The following is a 24,795-nucleotide window of genomic DNA, read 5'->3' on the forward strand; positions in this document are numbered from 1 at the left end:
CGCTAGACTGTGTCAGTTACTTATTTCATCTGCGCATGCCCTCTTACCTAATTCGATCTTATAAAGAAATCCTAAGCATAACCCCATCAATGGCTCTTTAAGCGACGATGATTGCCGAGTCCCGAAGTGAGAGATCACAATTCACTGTCATACGCTATCAGGGTTAAGTGTGTGTGATACACATATTTTATAGACTAGTTATATAACCTAATAAAAATTAGAGACAAAGAAATGTATAGGAAAAAAATAAGATGTGATAAACAAAACTATGACTTAAACTGTAATATTTTTGGTAATGGAGTAGAGGAATGAAAGGCGATGGGTGAAAGGAAAAAAAGAATGTCAAAGGATTGGAAGATTTTATGATGGATGAAAAAGAAGAAAAAGCACGAAATCTGGAGCGAAGAAAAAAAGCAGAAAAAACTGTAAATAAAGTATATTTAAATAAATTACTGCGCAAAAATGTAATAAAAAAATTAAATTTTAAAATGTAATATACCTGTCCTTCCCAAGATAGTCATGATTGGAGATCCCCAATAACGGCGGACCATAAAGAAAAATATTTTTTTAATGTCAAATTACGTTAGAATAAATATTGTGATCGTAGAAAATCCATTTAGCGTGACTGATAACAAGTATTTAGCTGAAAATGTCGCATTTATTTCTGAAATCATTCGGGGATCGATAGTAGCATGTGCCATTAATGAGTTGTTTACCACACCAACAAACGGAGCTGCATACGATGCTACTTGTAAGCGAATTAGTGTTGGCTTAAGTTTAACATAACAATGTAGCTCAGTTAAGCACGCTCAGTTGAGTAAGTTATTTTCATACAAGGGCGCATCCTTACTTTAAAAATTGACATACTTTATCTGGTCAATATGAACTCAGCTTTTTAATTTCATCACACATCATTTTTAATAACTTCAGCCATAGAACGTGTATTACTGCTTGTGAACTATGTGAATAACAAAATACGCATTAGTTATAGAGTTACAAGCAAAACCTTTGATAATATGATGTTAAAATGTACACCACAGAGAATAAATGTTATAGAAAGTAGAATCACGCCAACCCAATTACGCGCAGCTATGAGAGCTCAGTACTCCTTAGGTAAATATATGATTATCATCAATACTTCAGCTGCCGGTCGTCTACTTCTGGATTTATTCCTCAACCATAGATTTGCTTCAAGACCACTTCGAATCAGAGATTCTTAGGACCATCATATCTGCTGAATAGAGGAACTGCCGGAAACTGGGAGCCTGATCTTTTTATCTTTATTCATTTGCGTGTCAGTTTCAGCCCCGTTTTGCATTACCGAGCACAGTGTTTTATTTCAATAGTATTTATAGCTTAGCAAGCAGACTTATACGTCAACCACAGAAGTTAAGGGCGGGGACTATTGGCTGGTACAACCATGACTTTCTTATTTACGAGTACTATGATCTAACTGGCAAGGAATTTTTTTCTTCGCAAATAAAGTATATGTAAATTTATAGCCGACAGATAAATCTTCTTTTCTAAATAAAAAATAAATATTCCGGTACATAAGGGTTAGAAGATATTATTATGTCAGTGAAACTGTGTTACTGAACTTTTATTAACAGTCATTATAAATATTTGACATAAATAAAAATACTAATCAACTTAAATACGATGCTTTTAAAGACCTTCCGTTGATAGTAATTGATATCCCGTACTCATAACTGAGTTTACAAGGATTTTGTAATAATTTGCGTTATTAATTTAATTATTATTAATGTAATTATAAATTTGCGCTTGGCACTTAACATGAAACAATGACGTATAAGATTAAATTATTGAGCTAATGAGAAGTACCATCTTCATTTTAAGGGGTTGAATACATACTCAAACTGTACAAAATTGTATTTTCTGAAATACGCTGTACATAGCCATGGGCTTAGAGCTTAGCTTATCTATATATTATATATTTATACATATACATATATATATATATATATATACAAATATTAAAAAAAACTGGTAAGTCAATAATTATAAGTTAAGAATGCGTTTACATGCATCTGAACTGACAAAAGTGAAAGTTTTTAAAATTTAATAAATTAAATTAAATATCAAGTAATAAATATTTTTGGGGTTTTTGAATCCCTTGACAACTTATGCATCGTTGTATCTTATAAAAGTATCCTATGAGGGAATAAGTCTTTTTCACGGACGTCCTAAGGACGTCCTACTTTTTCACGACTATCCAAAGGACGTCCCTCACGCGTATCATCACTGAAATTAATGACACCGTATTTGAACTCATTAAATCAGTTATTAATAGTAGCACAATATGGAGTTTCTTCACCAAAAGCGAAACAGGATATCGTAAGTTTATTATAGAAAACCTAACGAAAATCGTAAACACGTAATTTTTAAATTGCCGCTAATTTGTGAAAAGAAATCATAGATTGTGATAATACATTAACAGATGTGTAAAGTGTTCTATTTTCAAATATCTAAATATTTAATAAATATTATTTTTAAACCGGCCAGTTTTTTGACGATAAAATTATTAAAATAAAGGGAAATTTCCTTTAGTACCATACTAATACCATTTATCATAATTATTGGTTTTATTTCAATATCGTAATGATTTTTCTGGTCTTTTCGCGGGTAATCCAGAATCATTGAAAAACTTTCCTTAATCACTTTTAACTTTGAGAATTTATATAATTTAATATTACGAAATGAATGTTTTATTATTATTGTCTTCATTAATAATGGAAGTGTGTATAAATAATGTTTTAAGATACAATTTATACTCATAGTGTCACTGTGTAAGAATGCAAGTATTTCATTCAAATGCAATGCTCTTAAAGCTCAACATTAATTAAATTTGTCAAAGAGCTCTTCTGTTTCATTAGGTAGCCATTACAGGGACTAATCACGTAGACCGCTTTGTAGTCAATGCCAGTGTCTGTCCCATTGGTACTTCAGTGCACCGTTTAATTAGTTGCTGTCAAAATAATTTTCTAACAGACAGGTAAAGGTTTTGGACAAAATAAATTCTAAACTGCGCAAATTACAGTTGTGTTAAAACTTGTCAAATTGAAACGTTATTGTTTTAATTTATAATAGTTTAATTATACTATTAAACCCAGGCAATAACCTGTGATTTAGGTACAAATTTGTGCCTTATTTAACATTTAAACATGGAACTTCACATAGTGTGACTAAGTATTACAGAAGAATTACTAATAATAAAGCGACATTTCAAGTGTCAGGCTTCTTCTGCAAGAAGCTTATCATCATCTTCATTATCATATCAGCCGATTGACGTCCACTGCAAAGCATAGACCTTCCCAAAAGATATCTATGGGGTGATATACGTGAATCGCCACTCTTGGCTGGCGGGTTGGTGTCGTACTATGGTACGCAGAGAACGATACTGCCCATCCTCTGGAAACTTGTATGTGAGCAGTGGTAATCCTATATAATCAATGAACCAAGTATATATATTAAACGTTATATACCGGGAATCGAAGCCGCGACCTACAAGCGCAAATCTCAGTCTTCTAACGCTACGATACCATTGCTTCATATACTGCCCATAGCTGCATATAGTAGTATCAAAAAATAGTATATATATTGATTGTTATTTACTATACTTCATTGGTTACGCTAAATATGATGGATTGTAGGCTTTCCCGAGTTCAGCAATTGCACGAGAGGACCTACAAGTGCATGCAATTTCAATTTAAAACGAAACGACTGAAGCTTTGTTATGAACGCATAAATTTTATAGCAAAAAGTCGTCTCGCAATTTACTTTTGCAATAAAATTACTAGATGAATGGAATGTCAACTGAAAACTTAAAAAAAAAGCTTAAAGCAAAGAGTGGATCAACTAATTATTGATTATTTTTTTTATTTGATATAAAATACAATAGTATTTTATTCCTCAATCCGACATCGTCGTATGGGATATACTATAATCGCCATGGTCTGAAGGCGATCGCAGTGTTGCATTATTGTACGCTGAGAACTCTTTTTCTCATCTTCTTCCAAATAAAAACACTCGTATTCATAATAAAGACGTATATTTTAAAACTGTCCGTCATGTAACGACTATGATTTACCGATGATGCCTTAATTATAAAGATAATAAAGCTTTTCCTCTGAGATTTGAACGAATGTCTTCCATTTTAAGATATCCGGGAGATGCTGGATGCAGGCTATATCCAACCGGTACTACTAGGAATCTATTAGGAATGTCAATGTAACAGTGAACATATTACGGTTATAAATGATAAACACCAAAATATTACAAAATAATGAATAAATAAAGTAATAAAGAAATATCTTAACATATTCATTTACAAAAAATACACAAAATAAAACGCTACCTAACGGCCTGTGCCGAGACTCCCGAAGGATCCCTCGAGCTAAGTTACGTAAATGTGGTTTAGACTATGCGATCTGTCGCTTTAAGCCCAAGGAATATATATATATAACATAAGTCATTATTGACCTTCTGTTAACTAAAAAATTAATTAACAATTGTTTTATGTATTTGTTTTTTTTTTCAAGTAAGTGTCAACGGGCGAATGGTCCGCAGAGATGGGTGGGCCGCGGCGCATGTCAAGTGCGCTGCTGTTGCCCTTCGCTCTCCTGTCACTACCACCAGTGGGTGCCTTCAATATCACTGCCTACCGAGTAAGTAGTCAAATCATTTCAAAATTATTACGAACTTAAAATACTTATTCACTCAAGTCAGGTGATTCTAGTTCTAGTTTTGAACAACCTTAGAATATATTTATCTGTGACAACTACGAGGACTTGGTATTCCACTATCACAGTCTTCTATCGCGAATACTCTGTCTAGGCTACACCGCTCTAGCAGAGTATATAAATTCGATACACCCTCGCATCCAGTCTTCCACCGATAAAAGGCTGATTCTCGCGGCAGCACCTTGTGATTTCATTACTCATTAATTTTTATTTGAAAATTTTATTTTTAAGATACTAACGTATCGCCGGCATATGGATTAATCGCGCCTTCCGGTGACTATATCAGTTTTGTACATTAACTGAATCTTAAACCCAATTAAACTCACCGTCGTCATTAGATCTTTGTAATATAAAATAGTTAAAAAAAATGACGATACTATGTATTTAATCGTTGTTAAGAACTTCAGTATGCTAGAATAAAGTAATACTGACTGATAAAGATGTTATACTTGAAAAATGCTTGAAAGATAGAGTAAGCCTGCGTGACAAGAACACAGTATTTAGTACACCTGCATACTGTACCTCGTATTTATGTCCGTAAGAATATTCATGGGCGGAATGCATGCCAGGACTGTTACCGCCCATCAAATTTACCTACCATCAGGTGCAAATAAAACATGGGTCATATAGGCCGCAGCCCAGGGCGACATATTTTGAAGGTCAGTTATTATAAAATTTAATATATTCATTTCTGAATGCCCCTAAGCTGCAAATTTCTAAATGCGGCCCTGCCTACCACAGTCACTTTGTGCAATTTATTTAGCTGTCTTCGTAATATGTGGTCAAAATGAAAAAAAAATGAGTGGGTAACGAATTATATAGAGCCAAGTTTTAGTTTTCATTTACATTAAAATTAAATTTCATTAAAATTTTTCAAAAGCTATGAATATCGCATGGTAAATTAAAGCAGTATTAAAATTTTATACAACTTCGTTTGAAAACATCAGTCACCCACCCGCAATAACATACTTATTCAAAATACCGCAGCACTTGAAACAACATTCAAACTTTATATTCCATATAATAAAATTTAAGTTAAATTTCATACTGTAAAACTATTCCCGCAAACGATAAACTTTAGTAATACGTTGGTAAGACGCCATTTAGCTTTTATTTGAGATTTAATGGTTGGAATGTTAAGTTTGATAAATTTATTACAAACCGAATATTTTAAACGCACATTATCACACAATTCAACTGTTAACTGAAATTGAAAATTCTTCATCCAACATACGATTTAATACATATCTTATTGAAGTTATGATGAATCTTCCGCCTATTTTGATTATACATTCCTCACACCTAAGAAGGACAGAGGAATAAAAGTAAGAGAGGCTTTTTATTTAAAAATACATATCTCAACAATATTACGTATTTAATAAACATTGAAATAGCGTTGAAGCAAACATATCATTGTCATCTTTACATAATCATGTGTAGTGTAGTAATCCTTAGTGTAAAACAGTCTTTGACTTTTGTTATTTAATTCGTATTATATCGCCCGATTACTAACGTTACACCTTAAGCAAAGAGAAAGACGATAGAATTCGGGTAATGGCTAAAGTGCAACACAACCTTAAAGCGACCATGGGAAAGTTTCATGATATTATTACCGGAAGTGTGTAAATAGCGCTATAACTTTGACAATACAAGCATTCCGTATGGTTTGTTTTCATGAGGTTTTCTTCACAGAACAGTCTTTAATTTAAATAAGGATTGAAACCTCTCTCTATCCCTATGTCCTCTATTATTAAAAACTTAAGGGCTAATTATGAATGAGTTGTCTATTTACGTGGCGTAGCTAGGTTGGTGGACAATGATTATTCTCTGCATTCTTAAGCGAACGGACAATAAATTATCCGCGATTGTTTTTTTTTTTTAACAGCAATTCTTACGTTATTTAATTTGGTTTCTTTTCGAATTAATGCATAAATCAACTCACAAGAGAATTTTAATATCATAAAAATCTCAATACGTATGCTGCTAAAATATGTCGTAACAAGTTTAATTAATATGATCATCTGTGACCAATTTGAGCTTTTAACTTTTAGGCAGTCCTTAAATTGGCCAAAAGAATGTTTCTGCATTTTATTCCCTAAAAAATATATAATAAAGTCAGTTTGATTCCAGTCCGCTGTTAAATATTTGTAGCCTAATAGAAACTGTATTTAAAGACTTCTAATTGGCTCCTAGTTTAGCCAAACTTTTTTGTCTTTCATGTAAATAAATAAATAAATCATGATAATTCGTATTTAGTTTATGAGAATAAAACAAAAATTATCTACTAATTTTCACAAACTCACCTATATTTTTTTCTATGGCTCTGATAATTTCTTTTTTCATTTCTTTTATGGTTTGTAGAATGTGAATTATCCAGTCCCAGACGGCTATGCGCATACAGTGGAAAATGAACACTCGTATTCCCTAACGACTATTGCTATTGTATAAAACCACACAGTTGCCTTTTGTGCCGTGTATTTTCTGCATAATACAGTGTACCAGGCTAATATGCATAAAAGAAGATAATCAATACAACAGATAAATAAAGAGAGAGATATTTAGACGAAGGTATTATCTATTCATAATACCTTCGTCAAAATATTATACTATAAAGTTTATTTTGTTTTACATATCTTGCACCTGGACTTTCTATTTTATTTAATTCAAGCTTTATTGCTTTCTTCTTTATATTATGTAATTAAAGTAAAATAAAGCGTAATGTACAATTATATACGAATTAATATCGATGATTTGTATATAAACTCACAACTAGTATATTCTTTATAAAAATCTATTACATTTTACTTCCTCGCAACCTAATTTTAACTTAACCGAATGTTATCAGTTTTTTTAGTGTGATTTGGGAAACGTTAAACTATTATTGCTGCATTTTACTTAGTATATGCGTTCCAGGGAGCTGTCATAGATATTTTTAACAATGCTATTCACGTAACGAGTGCCTAATATTTTCTTTTAAATTGACTAAGGAATTTATATTTGTTTTAAATCATCGAACGTAACTTTTTCATGCCATAAATGTTTCATAAACTAAAATTTAATTGTTATATTTGATAATAAAGTACAATAATTAAATTGAAGGACTTTTGAAAATACTTTAAAATAACTGATTACGTAAAGGACTTTTATTTTAATTTTTTACTTAATTAATCTTACGACGGACCTCAATAATCGAGTCCAGCGGATTGGAAAATTGAAGTGGCGCAGAGGGCGAGTCACTTTGCGCTAAGAACACAGGCCCGCTGGAGCCTTAAGGTTCTGGAATGTAGTACCAGGATCGACAAGCGTTGCATAGCACATAAAGGTGACAGGCGACCTTATTAAAGTCGTCAGAACACGGATACAAACCATTTCTGTTGTAAGTCTATGGGGAAAGTCTAGATTTAACGATGGATATCTTATGGCTGAAATGGTGATGGTGATGGTACATCAAAGAAACTAATAATCAATTATGCGAATTGTATCTTAACATTAAAATCTATGCACTATACGGGCAACTAAACGCCAATTTGTTTGCAAGTATTTTATGAAAGCGATCAAATCTTTCCCATATTTTGAAAAGTTTTCATTTAGTATTGTAGCGAATTTGAAAGAAAAAACTACAATTAACCTAGATTTCTGTTGAAAAATAAAAACAAGTAGATATTTTTAGAGAAAGAAATGCTATACTAATTTATTAATAATGTCATCCATATAGCTATTCATTCATTTCAGCTATATACGTCCATAGTGGACACAGGAACTCTGTATAGATTTCCAATTGGACCGATAAGAAGCGCCTGTCCCACTTGTGGGCGGATGTCCTACGATACTTTTGAAAGTTCGTGGTCTCAACTCCAAAACCTTAAGGCTCCGATGGCGATCTCTTCTGGGTGATATGCTTGCCTCCTAAATAAATATAAATTCATTTTTCACACATTCGCGCAGAAGTATCTACTCTATAGTTAGATTATAGGACAATAGGCGAGTTAGCTCTTTAAATAGAAAGCACCCTCGTCCGCACTCGATGAGCCGAGGGTAAAGTGGTTTGTACATATTTAGTTCCACCGCCACACACGCTTCGACGAACAACATAAATAAAGATATAAATAAGCTACTCATCCTACATTGATAAGAACGCAATCTGTTGCATATGTCGATGATAAATATCAATTATTATTTTTTATTTTCATTCATATTCCATCCTGACAGAATTTTTATGCTCAAAAGTTACAGCTATGTTATATTATAGTTGAAAAAATAAATAAATAATACTTATTTTAGAGTCATCATTTATTTATTTATTAATGTAATAAACAACTTTTAAATTATTGAATCCGTTACTTACTAAAATCAGTTTTCTATTCAAAAATCTAGCTATAATATTATAATATTTTTATTGTAATACTTTATGGTATACGGTATTCTTTGTTTAAAATATCCTAACAGGTATTTCTTTCGTATTGATTGACATCAATTTTAGAGAGCTATGAAACGGTGTTTTAGTTCACTCTGTGATTTTTGCGGTTCGAATGGGAAAAAATAGCAATGTTTTTATTATTTGCTGCACGATATTCTCTTTTTTTTCTATCCATAGAAACTTTCTTTGAGTTTTAACGAAAACATGATCGAAACGTTCGCGAGTTTTCAGCTTAACAACACTTTTGGTAATTCATTTATATTTAAATAGATACATACACAGCAAAAATAAAAAATAAACAGAAAACTTTAGACAAAAAATCCCCATGAAAACAAAATGTCTGCAGATATAATTAATGTTGTTAGACATCATCGCAACCAAAGCGAGACTGAGAATGGTGTTGCATTCTTGATATTGCTGTATGGATAAATTGTGGACAATTCACGCAATGGACTAGAAAAGTATTGGGTTGTTGAAGAAAATTTTTATGTACCATGGACAGCAAGACGCACCACCATGTCCATCCTTAACCAACTCAGGCCTCTTAGACCACTCTCCGCGAGTTACCAACGAGTCATAAGTCGCTTTAGACATCGCTTGCAGACAACCAGATAACTACGACATAATGCAAATTTTATGGAAAGTAGACGATACAAGACCATATGGACGATTATCTATTCGATCACGTTAAATCAAAAACTGCACTCTATTCCTACAGTTCTGCGAAAAACAGAATATAAAAGTGTATAGAAGGAGCTAATTGTGGATCCCGGCAAGGTGTTTCACAACGCAATCTTAAGGAATTAAACAAAATACAGAGAATTGTAGAATTCTTCAGATGTTTTAATTTTTCATGTGGTAGAACGTTAATGATAGTAGCCCTTTTTGATACCCAAAGGACTTATACCACGAAATAAATCACATTAAAATATGAGGTGTTAGATTGTATAATTAACTAGACGAATGTAGTTGGAGCAAAATAATATCGAACAATTAACAAGTTATCTCCCACTACAGATGTGCTCAAAGCCAGCTCATTCGAAACTCGTTAGTGACAAATACCTATAGAGCCGGCGTAATTAAGCCGCCCGATCGCGGCACTGAACTTTCATTTCGAATGAAAATTTACCCGTAAACATATAAAAGGTAAACCAAATACTTACAATAGGCTTTTAAATCTTTTAATCTTACTTTTTTTTATTTAAAAACATTTATTATTTTTAAATAAAAAAATATGTAAGATCAGGTACTCAAAATGATTTTTATTATTATTAATGACAATTGAAAATTCGTAGTGTATAACTAACCTATAAAATTTCCGCATTCCAAATCTACCAATTTATATTTAAATGTGAAGTTTAAAATTCTTAAGAGGATGACAGAACTAGAATCACTTACAAATAGGGCTTAAAATAAATACGGACAGGACGAAGTTGATTACTAATTTTCATGTGGTGCCTACTCAAGTAGTGGTAGGGGGAGTAACGCTCGAAGTTGTAGACATTTATATGTACCTGGGACAAATCGTTCAGCTTGGTAAGTCTGACTTAGAGAAAGAGATCACTCGCCGTCTCCAACTTGCATGGGCAGCTTTCGGGAAGCTCCAAAACACCGCAATGCCTAAAGACGAAGGTTTTTGACCAGTGGTTGCTGCCGGTGATGACTTACGGATCAGAGGTGTGGTCGCTTACAGTGGGCCTTATAAGAAGACTCGTGGTTATCCAAAGAACAATTAAGAGAGCTATCATCGATCGATCTCATCGAATCAGAAATGAGGAGATTACAAGAAGAACCAAGGTCATCGACGTAGCTTGAAGAATTGCTCGTCTGGAGTGGTAGTGCGCGGGGTACATTGCACGTGCAACCGATGACCGTTGAGGCCAAAAGGTTCTCGAGTTGTAACCACAAGCCGATAGACACGAAAAGGGTGGATTTCCCATTAAGTGGACCGACGGCATAGTTAAAATCGCGAGAAGTCATGGGATGCACGAAGCGAACGACCGGTCAGAGTGGAGATTTTATGGGAAGGTCAAGGCTTTGTAGTTGGCGACGATCAGCTGAAAAATAAGAAAAAGAATGACCCGCTCAAACAATCCGCTTTGTGCGCATAATAGAAAAGCGAGTGAACACCAGGAATTCCTGCCTTCACTATCGATGCATCTTACATTACTTAATAACAGACATAATTTTTCGGTTTAACATTTAATTAAATATAAATATCTTTATTATAAAGTATTTATAAATTAAATATTAAAAATATATACATTATTTATAAATAAAATTATTTCTAGGAAGAAGTAGAATCATCTCTACGACTCGTGCACGCGGTTGCTACTGGGGCCACAGGAGCACTTTGCGTGACTCATAGGTACGGTCGGCTACGCGCGCCCCTGCACGCAGCGCGTTGGGACGCGGCCAGAGCTAGAGCGGATTTGGCCGCTAACATGCTTCATCAGTTGGGATTGGAAAACGCGGGTAAGAAACGCGCGTCAATAACGCTTAATATTTTCATCAAAATATCTCTAACTAGTATTTTACAAAGTCTGCTAATGTTTTACTTTAATACGCCCATTCCATTTCAATATACAAACGTTATACAATGTCATTCATTATAGATGTAAAAGCTTATAAGGGGTGAACGCATAGCTCATTTGCTCCCAATTAATGTATGGACTCTCAGTCCAAAAATCAATGGTTTCAAAGATAATGAGTAACGTAATAATAAGAGAGTAAGAAAAATAATTTTTAAAATTCGAATCAGTACATATTAAATTAATTATGCGCATCCGCAGTTATTGGTCTTTCATTGGAAAAAAATATTTTAATGTAACATATTCTAGAGTGATCACTTTATAAACAAAGGTTGAATTTCGGTGTAAAAGCGGACAAATTAACTATACATTTACTTCTTTTAAGCTTTTACAACAAAAAACAATTACTCTGTATACTTTTCTAATGACACCGTTTATGTTACATGCCAAACTACAAAATTTACTATTTTTTTTAACAAACGAAAACATACTTCATTTAATTAAGATAAAGACAGTCGTTGCACAAAAAATATCAACTATGACGAAAATAATAACACAAGAAACAAAAGCTATATAATTTTGTAAAGACCTGAGTATAGTTATTTTTATGACGGAAAGTATTAATAAACGTGCCAGTGTTACTCGTTACACGCGAGATATTCTTTTTTAACCTTGTTTATATTTGTGCTTTCATGTATCTATATTAATCCTTGGATGTATTATTTAATTTTACAAAGGGCAGCTGAGAGTTATTGTTTTATTTGCCTTTGTTGTTTTTTCTCCTTCATAACCTAATCGTAACACTATTATGTAATTTTTTTAGGATCTGAAAAGACTTACTATTAACTTAAGCATACATCATTCATTGTACATTCTTTAAAATAATTGTAAAGGAAAAATTCTATGTGCAAGCTTCGACTATTGTCAAAATATTTACTGAATAAGCAAAAAAAATGTAAAGTAATTTGATGAGAAGATAACATAATCAAATGTATTTTCATTATTTTTAGAAGTTTTGACTGCAGTTTCTCAAAGTTTAGTAATGGGAGCTAGTTCTACAGAACGCGCTGTTGGAGCGCGTGCAATAGCTCTTCAACCAGACGGTGTAGTTCAAGGATCAATAGCCTGGCAAAGATATGGTGCAGGTGAACCAATAGCAATACCGTCACCTCCGATGGATAAACCTCCTGATCCTGAATACCCATGGTAAGTCAATTGTTGAAATTGAATTGATTATTAAAATAAACCTCGTTTTTTAAGAAAGAAATAACTTACATCAAATTATTACTCTATTTATACATTGCACGATTTAGGCACAAAATATAATGATTTTTAGTTTGTTGTTTATATGTATTTTCTGTAAACATTAGGCAGCAAGCGTAATATTTCTTTGCCCTATCATCAGAAAAAGACGAACAATACTTTTTAACATAAACAAATCTGAATTTCAATTTGTTTAAAATCAATAAAGCTCTTGCTATGAAATCTCCATTTATTTATTAATATTAATAACTAGTAATTAAATTTTTTGGAAAGTACAGGTAACTATTACAGTTTACTTACTGTACAAAAGAACTTACATGAATATATCGCAACATTTTTTATAACTTATATACTGCCAATTTCATGTGCGATAAATAATATTTATTTTAATTAAAAGATTATAAAAACTAAAACTTTCCTGCAATATTTTTCACATTAATGATTTAAATAAAATGTCAGTATTACAACATATTGTTGTTTATTTTAAGCGAACCTTTTTTATATGCTATTAATTATGTGTATTTATAATTATGTATCCTGTATATATACTTATAAATATACAAAAATGATTTTTCCGGCAAATATAACTGATTTTTGAAAATGAAAAGGCAAAAGACTAGCCTTTGAAAAATCGAATAAAAATAGTTTTATTAAGTTAAACAATAATCATAACATTTTATGAAAACAAATTAAGTCGGACATATGAAACAATAATAGAATATACAAAAAGGTTGTGTAATCCATAAAAAGTATAATATAAGTATAATTGTTATGGATTCCAGGTATGTATCAGCTTATCAGACAGAAGAACTGAGATCATCCAAGTTCATGCCATCTCCCCCTGGGGCTGCAATGGGAGGCTGGTGGACATATCCATATTATAGCTGTGAGTCAGAGCGCTGGCTTTTGTCATATACCGCTCCAGTTTCAAAAGTCCGTGGGTAAGAATTTTATAGTACACATTACACCTTTTTGTTGTTAAATTATTATCGGCATATAAGCATTATTTAATGTTATTGAAAAAAACATTTTCCTGTAAAAATACATTTTTACTGACTCCAGTTTACCATTATGAGGCATGATAGTGATTCCCCATATAATGTATACATTGTACATACATATTATTCTTTATTAAAAAAAATTCCAAATAGTGTACATAACAGATAATACTTCCATATCCTCTCATCCATTTTTAATAGTGAAACAAATTGCCTCATAACTTTGAATTTTTGTTGTTAAATTATTTTTACTGATTTTTACAATTGAAAAGAATATTCTTAACTTTACCTAAACTTTTTTTTACTACTTATTAACAGATTAAATGGCGTTGTGTCACTGGACATAGATATATCTAATTTGGAAATCAACCAGTGTGAAACAGATGATGATGAAAACGACAATCAAATTTATTCTTTTCATGGAACACACAAATGTCCTAATGAAACAACTTATGTAAGTTTAACATATATACAATATATGTCACTTAAAAAATAAACTAAAATTTTTTCTCAACTAAAAATATCACTAACTTAATAGAGAAAAACTATTAAATATTTAGAATACATTATAAATAAAATTGCTGCAAAATAATATTTTTGTTAAATTATAATAAAACTATTCCCAATATCAGTGTATATACAAACCAAACCGTGAAATGAATGCAAGACATGCGGGGTGGGCAAGAGGATCATATATTTGTAAATGCAGACCTGGGTACTATTCCATACATCATCCAGAAGGATTTAATGGTTCCTTAGTCGAAGGTAAAGTGTTGTGTTCTTAGCATATATTGAAATATATCCAAAAATATTAATATTATTAAATAGATAATTTATTTTATAACATTATATACATACAATTTAGGTAATCATTTCACAGATCTTAACTTTATTTCTATTAATACATTAACTTTTAACTAAGCTTACTAATTCTTAAAATACCAAAATAAACCAACAATTGTATTTATTGTAGAGAATTCTTACTTTTAATACTTTTATGACAAATTTTAAAAAGACAAATTGTATGCAGTTGCATTTCAAGAATATGAGGAAGGTGGATTAGACAATTGGAGTGAACCCTATGAATGTATAAAATGCCAGCCTGGTTGTGAAACATGTAGTGGTCCCGAGCCCTGCTTGGCTACATACAACTGGCCTTTTCGGTAAGTATTTAATTATTGTATTACTGGATATACTGCACCACTTGCCTAAAATTTATTTAAAAAAATTTTTGATCCCATTTTTTTTTACTAAAACTTGTTCCTAAATGTTACTTTTCTTGTAGTCTCAGAACCAAAATGTCATTTAACGATTGCAAAATTGTTTAGACTGAGTGACGGCTTTGAGTTTTACAAAATGAACGTGTTTTTACAGGATATCGCTTTTGACTATATCAGTGTGTTGCGCCGTGTTGACCGTCAGTCTCACATGCTACACGCGGCATCATCGCCGTGTCAAAGTTTTTCGTGTTGCAAGTCCCGTGTTCCTCTCAATAACGCTATTGGGATGCGCTATTATGTATTTGGAAGTAAGTTTAAACCTTCGTCCATTTTTCAAAATAAAAAGATTTTTTTTAAGTTGTCCATCCATAGCAAAAAAATTTTAATTACACTTGACGTGTGATATTTTTAAAAAATATTGATTTGTTTCATTGAAGTATTATAAATATACGTCAAATATGTAAATCTACAAGGGCAGCATAAGACGTCCACGCATAAGGTGGATAGACGAACTTATTTCGGTATATCCAAAAGAATTTCCTTTCAACTATAGCAACTGATGGAGCCGATACTTGACACTTTGTACCTTTCAATTGGAACGATTCGGGTGAAGTGGTCTTTGTGACTGGTCACTTTATGGAACCTTCGCCAAGTGGCCCGTCCGGGGAAATAACAAATGTCTAATAAAATGTCGTGACGTACAAGTCGTATAACCCTTGATCGTAGTTAATTCGACCAACACCGCTGAACATTTTAGGTACAGCTAACTAAATAAAAGGTTTAGGATAAGGCCCGTCAGCGCTCTGCCAATAGTGACATATCTACTGACTACTAATTATACTGTCGAATCTGAAAAGGACCATTCAGAGCGACACTTTGAAAAAAAGCGAAACTTTCTTTTTTTTCTTCATAGCATCGTCCGTCTTGTGTTAAATCCCTCACTACTAAGGATTAAGACTCTTTTTTTAAGTTTGGCTCTTACTATTGTACGACATCTGGGTCGATGTTGGGCAGTGTTTATTGCTTCGGCTAGTGGTATCAAACGCGATTCTGACCTGACTAAAACAATGCCAGGCGCTTCGGTCTCGTGGTCGCTAATAACATTACAAATATATGTATATTTGAAAGTTATTTTTTGCCTTATTAATATAAAAAGTAACAATTATATATGTGTAATTAATTATATGTTTTAAATTCGTATCAAATTCAAGTTAGAGATAAGAAACATATTACAAAAGGTCACAGAGTGTTGTAAAGTGATTTCAGATGCGATAGTGAACCTAGAGATAGTCTAAATACACACCAACCAAAAATACTAAATTAATAGAATTCTTTTTACAATTATCGTTAAAAATATAGTGAGTTCCCAATAGTCCATTCAGTCCATATCTCTTGAAATATCTTAATTTACAATGAATAATAGGCAAGATTTAGTATTTTAAAACTAAAATTTCTCTGCACTGTTATGGATATTTTATAAAAGAAAAAAAAATGTGCAAAAGAATCAATGCAAATTTTCTAGCCTCATGCTATTTATGTTTTGTACTATATCATACTTATTTTTTTAATAACAGAACATTTTAATCTTCGTAAATCTCATTGCTTATATCTACCAGAGGACGTTTTACATCTGAAAATGATGATGATGAAATTGTATATTATAAACAAAAAAAAATATTATTGCTTCTAGATGGCAGCCATTTTTCCAGTACTTGACAGATATTTTTGTATTGCAACTAAATGGACTCGTCATTTGGGATTCTGTATTACATACACAGCTTTACTTATGAAGACTTGGCGGTAAGTAAATGTATTTCACACGTTGATCATTCACACGTTCTTTTAAATTTCTTACCAAGATGACCTAACATGACACCTTTTTTTATAACATATTTATTTTTAACTGTTAAACTTTTTATGTATTTTATTTAAATTAAATTTAAATGTAAAAGAAATTATAATGTGTAAAGGCGACGATGAGTGCTTCATATTTCTGGGGTACTGGCGGGGGATAGTTCAGTGCACAAAAAATAGAAACAGCGCTCAGATTAAACGAGATCAGGTCAACATGAAAAGTATATAAATTAATTGTATTGTAAAAAAAATAGGTGTTAAAAAATTAAGATGATATAATAAAATGTAAAAAAGTCATGTTGCTCCTATGGTCAGTTTTAATGTACTCTTATATTTATATAAGGATGGGGGACGAAAGGCTATGTTTGAAAGAAATTTAAAAAATACTAAGAATGACAGACATTGAAAAGGAAAACATGAGAAGAGTAAAAAAATATGTGAAATATGAAGAAGAAAGTAAAAATAATAGAAATAAAAATAAAATAACTTTTTAGCCGCGAATAAAGTTCTTATCCCATATGTAAGAGAAAACGTGAGGTATCAAAAATCGGGCTGTAAAAAAGGCAAATTAATGTCGAAACCATTTTCTACCAGTTAACCATAGGAATGGTGCAGAGACAAATCAATGAAAGTAGTTGAAATAAGTAAAAATCATAAAAAAGAATAAAAAAACAAAGGGAAAATAAAAAATAAGCAATTTAAAAAACATATAACTTATGGTATTTTAGTCATACATAATATTGTTTGTAGAGTATCTCTCACATACCGAGTGAAGTCGGCACACAAATTGAAACTAACAGATAAACAACTGCTGCAATGGATGGCCCCAATTCTTCTAATTATGCTTGTTTACCTCGGTACTTGGACACTTTCGTCGCCACCCGATGCAGAAGTTGTGAGTATAAATTAAATTTATTTAAATCTTAAAACATTATACCTTTCAAAGGTCAGATTAAAAATTATTTTTTTATTATTTACTTTACTAAACTAGTCGATTATACAGACAATACATAAAGTATACACAAAACACACATTATATACGACTTTCTAAAAATGAATACTACACTATAAAACAAAATATACGAAGAAACTAAGTTAAACTGCGATTATTTGATAACCAAATATTATGCATGGAAATAATTGTTCCTAGGTTACTAATTTCAGGTATTTTAAGTTATAAATATCAATTTTTAACTCTGAATAAAGAAAAAAGACAACATTAACATACAATTAATCTTGTTAAATTAAGATTGTTATTAAACATAATTAGCGTTGTAAGAACGGCCGAACATGTTTTGATTTTATTAATGAACGATGAACACAATATAGAGTTTCTTTGGCTTCCTAATCAACGAGTTATGAAAACTTCGTTTAACAAAACTGAATTTGGTCGATTAATTGATGTATATAAATAAGTTAATTTTTTCCCAACTTTTTTAAGTTTTTTCCGACTTTTTGTGTAAAATGTATCCATAATAATAAAAAAGTTAAATGTTTAATTCATACCCAGATTTAACGTCAAAACCTTGACATTGTTTTACAGGAGACAGCTGTACAATAGGCAGAAAATAATAATAATAATTGACGTATAATTATACCAAAATAATTAATCTAAGTTTAAACAGCGATTACCATATTTTAACCATTCAGATCGCATGTTGATTGATGCCTGTTAGATCGTTGATGTTTATTATTTCAAATATGTTTTCCTCGTAATATTAATAAAATCTTCGTAATTGTATATAATTGATTTCATGGCTTACATAAATTAAACTAAAAAATATGCGTGGCCATGTAAATAACAATATTCTAACACAAGGAAATGCAATCAAGTATTGATTTATAGTTATCCATATATTTATATAAAGGATTATCCACTTTGGAACATTTGCAATCACTTGTGCATTTTTCGAGAGTGCCAAGAGGATCCAATTTGATAGAAACTACAATCAAATTGAGCTCCTATTTATGAGCATCTTTCAACTTAGAACATAGCAAGAAAATCTTCGTTTTTCAATCTGAATTTTAGTGATCAGAAATAGTTTGCACCTTTTATAATTTTATAGGATATTTAAAGACTATATTTTATTTTAAATACTCAATTAAATAAATTAATTGAGTTGCTAATTTTCTTAAATATAATTTATGTATTAATTTTTTTTTACAGATAACAGACGACTTAGGACTAAAGTTTAAACAATGTACTTACAATTGGTGGGATCACAGTTTAGCAATAGGTACTATATGTCATATTACTTTTAATTATACACATACGTAAGCTTATATTGGTTTCTTAAAAATCAGTATAGTTTGTGGCTGTTAACCAATTGTGATTATTTTATAAACAGGAAAGGTAATTTTAATGTTTTTGGTTGGAAGGCTGTATGGATTTTGTACTAACGCTTTTAAATTGACTATTCCCTCGTAGCTGTCGACAGAGCCAGACTTAATATTTACGCGTGGATCATCCCACCCGTCTTAGACACTGATTACTATAAATGCAATATTGAACATACGTTGATTTACTGAATTTAAGCTTGGGTATTTGTTTTAGGAGAAATTCTGTTTTTACTGTGGGGTGTGCGAGTATGTTACCGCGTCAGACACGCAGAGAGCCTGTACAACGAGGCTCGCCTCATTTCTATCGCCATCTATAACATATTCACAGTCAACTCACTGATGATCGCATTTCAGTAAGTATTGGCTTTTATATGCCTGTTTTATGATGACAATATGTATATTCATCCATGTACCATCTATTCCAAGCGAAATTTAGAAAAAAGATACCACTACGAAAAAAAATATAAAAACTTTTTGTAATCATAACCTCAAATTAAATAATGTTATCAACACATCAATACTAATGTTCCAGTTTTTATACAAATGTTCCAAATTAACGCGCCTATTTTAAGAATCAATCTTAATTAATTAATAACTGCGTTGATTCATTTATTGAAAATATATTAAGTTTAGACAAAATATTACCAACATTGTTCACATTAAACCTATCTTTATTCTTTATTATTCATTAGTTTATTTTTATTAAAATTTTTCTTATCAATCAATTTCAATAACACGTTCACAACGTAAACACAAACACACGAAAAACGTTACTGCAAATATTAAAATACAGTTGTAGACAACATTTTTATTTAAATTATAAGTGAAACTATTATCCCAACTCAATTTACAAACCAAAAAGGGTGAAATTTAAAACAAATTAGACAATAATACATAAATAATATAGAAAAATAATAGGAAATAATATATAAATAATCGGAATAATATATATTATATAACAAATTGATTATCGTTAAATTAAACCATTTAGTATGATTTGTACATGTTAAAAACTCTTTCAAAATATGTGCGTCTAAAGATTGTTTAATAAAAACTTATCTATTTCTTTCAGTCTATTAATCTTGCCACGGGCCGGGCCTGACATCAAGTATCTTCTCGGCTTCATACGAACACAATTATCTACGTCGACCACCGTACTATTAGTATTTCTACCTAAGGTAACAGATAAACTGTCTTTTTGGCACTCTATAACCTTTAACGTTACATTTTATTATGGCTTACAGTTGCCGATTGGGCATATGACACCTACAGTGACTAAACTCGAGGACCCCTTTAAGTACATCGGCTCGGGTCGTTATGGAACTTATTCAAACGGCCTGGGAAGCCAGAGTCGAGGAGCTTCGCTACTTTAAGTCGTTTTAAGCTAGGCACCCTCTGCGCCCTACCGTGACAAATCCGCGGAATCTACAAATGCCATTTGCGCAGCAGTCACAGTCCGGTCCAAACTACAAATGCATTATAATTTTATTATATACTTGTCTCTTTTCTGTTTGTTACATCTATCGCTATTTATGTGCAATACTTGATAAACTGCCTATTTCGTGAATTATTTTATTTCATTTATTATGGATTGCCAATAAAATGTAAAACATTCCTTGCAAATTAAAAGTAAAAATATAAGATAAATTGCAATTTCTATAACATGTGGAAGATTAACCAAAAAAAATGTATAATAAGAAAAACAAAACAGTCAATCTCACTTTGATGCCATAATCTAATTTAGAAAGTTAACAGCTAATTATTATTGTACAATTAACTATTTAATAATTATTTATTGATGAGTTATTTATTTATATATTCGAAAAAAATTTGTTTTATTTTAAAATCTACTTTCAACCCTGAGTCATTTTTGACCGTATTTAATAGAGTCTATCAAAATGTTCCATACTTTCTTTCTTTTTCTTCCCATTCCCTTCTTTTCCTTTTTTTTTAATATCAGACACACTTGATAAAGTTTTTTTTTTCGCTGTTCTACAGTCCTCTGCTGCCAATTGGTACAGACCTTTTATACAAGGGTTAATGAGTTTTTAAGCCAAACATTTATTTACAATTTTACTATCTATGTTTCTAATTTTATTCTCTATTCGACCGGTATTTTATTTATTCGATCTATACCTTATTTACATTTTTAGTCTAACTATATTCGTATATTTATAATGTACTAATTTTTTCAGCTGTGTCTATTTTTCTATTTACATTTTTTAAATATATATACAATTATTTTATTCAAATTTACTGTGTACGGTACCCTTACTTCTGGAAGTCAAATAAATATGTTGTGCTAGACTCTTTATAAAACAATTGGTACCAGGTAATGCGCGTAGTACGGGGTACAGGCGATACGTGGGACAGTAGAGCGCGCGCTCGTGGCGTGCCCGCCTCGTCGTCCCTCAACGGCATCGGTCTCGTACCAGACGAGCCGCCGGACTTATACCAAGAAAATGAGGAATTGAAGGTATTGTGATCTAGTATAGTTTTTTTAAAGACTTCCGCATTATTTCAGCTGTAAAAGTTCCACTGCTGGACATCGCCCTTCCCATAGATTTCTAAAAGGACCAATTAGAATTAGAAACCAATTTTAATTGAGAAAGCTACCATTGCTAGGTTTTAAAAATATGTCCAAGAACGATTGTGTGCTAAGACTTATTACAGTGTAAATTACTTCCTTGAAGATGGCGCCTTGGTAATATGATTGCCACCAGGCTGTTGAAATATTTATCAAATTTTGTAATTTTATATTTAGTCCCGCTGAGTTTCTTTCGTCTGTTCTTCTCAGGTCTACGACATTTTATCCGAACAGCGAGTAGATGCAATTTGACGTTAAAAAGAGATATAAACTACCGAATGTTGGATAAAGAATTTTTGAATTTGGAAGCGGCCTGTATCTCGCGATTTTTCACAATCTTTACATTGTCATCTGTTCACCATATGAATATATACTACGCGCTCTATTATATGATTTTTATTATAAATTAAAACATGTACATTTAAGAATTATCATCAAGAAGCCGGAATATGTCAAGACAATATATAGTGAAACGAAAGATATGAAGTACACTAATGCAAACAATATAGGTCTGTTCGGCCTATACCCACACTCTCAAAAAAGGCTTTAGTGCTTGTGCTTGTTTCAAAATTTTTAACATAGTTAACATCTTTTTTTAATAATGACTTATAAAAGTTAATTATACTAGTAGTAATTACTATGACACAAAGTTCGCCTCTAAATGCATGTTAATTAAATGTGCATAAATATATAATAGTATTTACGTAGCAAAATTTAAACCGGGTTAAAGATGTACATAGTGTAATTTCTGTAGGAAGAGGTGCAAAAACTCGCTGCACAAATAGAGTTTATGAAAATAGTGCAAATGGAAATGAACAACCGACACCTGCGGCCGCGGCCCGGCGGCTACTTCAGCAGTCAAACTCCGGCGCCGCATAGCCCGGTGCACACGAACTCACAGGTACTTTTTTAAATTTAGAATGCGATCATATCAACTTATCAATCAACTGTTCGACCCTCCTGGAAATCCCCGCACGCTTGACATGTATCTCTACGCCAAGGCGGTTCCTAGGTCTAGGAATTTATCCAATTAGTTGATCTATGGAACATTCTCCAAAGCGGCCTAAAATCTTCAAATCTGATAAAATAACTGTAGTAAAAGCCTACAATCTTAATTACATAGACTAAAACCACAAACTTAATATCGCTATTTAAAAATTCCAATGGTCCAGTCTTTGAGCCATCACTAATTCAATTTAATTGCTACTAGTTGCTGGATACGTTGAAGACTTTAAACGGCTATTAAACCCAAGGCAGATCCGAAATATACAATTAAAGTGGTGATAAGATTATTGGAGAAGAGGTACTAATTAAAGTGTCGATGTGTGTCGGGATATTGTAATACAAATTTTTTTGTAACACATCATTCATTTCATGTAGGCATTTACAAGACAGCACTATAGTGCTTCCGAAACTTGTGTACCGTGCCTTAGGAATATGGCGAGGTGAGGGGCGTGAAGCATGCGTATAAGCGCCCGCTACGCGAGTGTTGACTATAGACTGATGGACGGCCGATAATCCTCTGTCTCGCCGCACGCATACTTAACGCGCTGTATAGTGATTTCACTATTGGATGCCAAAATGTTAAAATAACATCTTTAGTTATTACAAACCACCCGCTAAGTTGTCGTTGTCCAAACACACACGTGCTTTAAGGCAACTGGTATTGCAAAGTCTCCAATGCAGGTAGTCAGATTTGTGCATACCCTCGACACAAGTAGATGAACCATTATGAAATTAATTCGACAATGACATCCCAATTGCACCCTGGTTTGTCTCCGCTTGATCTTTGATGGTTTCGACCCTTTTAACTTAATTATAAATAGAATATTAACATTATAAGAGAGCACAATTTGACTCCAGTTTCTATAATATTGGACTTTAAAATATCTTAATTGAAAAATCTGATGACTAATATGAACACATTTATAAATATTTTTGGCATGCGACTCTTTAGCACGGAATAAAATAGTTGATATGTTTAATACGTTGTTACTTTGATGGACAGGAGGGAACGGATTGGGCTGGGCCGGTGTGACTGGTGGCACTTAGCGACAGCGGCTGGACTTGGCCCGGACCCGCCGCGCGTCGCGTTACTACCGCCGTCGACCCGCGCCCACCTGCTTTCGTATGACTCGAAAACCACAAACGAGAACGCCTCAGCTGTAAATTGTATAAAAAATATTTTGCCGATTTAACCACTTCAGTAGGGCGATCAACGTTAATGAAAACTTGTCCACAGACTGAAGATAAAGAGAGAGCATTGCTGCTAAATAAATATACATAAGTAAGCGTTAACGCTCCGTACTGCTGGCCACTACGACCACAACACTTATGTTAAATTATGATTGTTCAATTTGAATACGAACGCCATAAATGATTTAGCCGTTGCCATTGCGTTTGGGTAAGTTGTTATTATCTTTATATATTTGAATATATACCGTCGTCGATCTATCTAATCCTCACTCTCATTCTTCGCCATTAAGAAATGAATGTGCTTGGGTGGTAATTCACCATGCTGTTTCGCAAGAAACTGGGGTGCAAGAACCGAAAGATTCTCGGCGACTACGAGCCAGTAGATTCGGTGTGGGTAGGTCTAGCATTAGGTTGTCCGACTACATAGTAAAAGTCGTGGAAAGTCGCTAGATGAGGGTAGCGTAAGAAAGAATATGGTGGTAATCTATTGGGAGGTTTATGCCTAACCGTGAACATCTATCAGCTCATATAATGATGATGCCCTGCAATTGGTAAAACACTGAAAACTAAAACTTCATGACAAGAATAAAGTTGATGCTCGAACTGAAGTCGTTAATAGTATCTTTATA

The 24,795-nt window shown here is 32.3% G+C and overlaps 1 protein-coding gene across 1 annotated transcript; it reads left to right on the forward strand.

Moving 5' to 3' along the window:
• Window positions 1-4,589: 4,589 nt before the first annotated feature.
• LOC137918791 (probable G-protein coupled receptor CG31760) lies at window positions 4,590-24,795 on the forward strand. The gene is made up of 16 exons (XM_068761692.1): window positions 4,590-4,685; window positions 11,469-11,652; window positions 12,719-12,914; window positions 13,754-13,912; window positions 14,288-14,423; window positions 14,602-14,734; window positions 15,000-15,132; window positions 15,344-15,497; window positions 16,880-16,989; window positions 17,794-17,938; window positions 19,211-19,280; window positions 19,598-19,736; window positions 20,456-20,561; window positions 21,716-21,859; window positions 22,725-22,871; window positions 23,979-24,795. The coding sequence occupies exons 1-16, from the start codon at window positions 4,590-4,592 to the stop codon at window positions 24,006-24,008; spliced, it is 2,082 nt and encodes a 693-aa protein (XP_068617793.1). The 3' UTR covers window positions 24,009-24,795.

The sequence above is a fragment of the Battus philenor genome, unplaced genomic scaffold (assembly GCF_028537555.1).
Source record: "Battus philenor isolate CCGP_79_NKW_IND1 unplaced genomic scaffold, ilBatPhil1.0.hap1 SCAF_15, whole genome shotgun sequence".
Lineage (NCBI taxonomy): Eukaryota > Metazoa > Arthropoda > Insecta > Lepidoptera > Papilionidae > Battus > Battus philenor.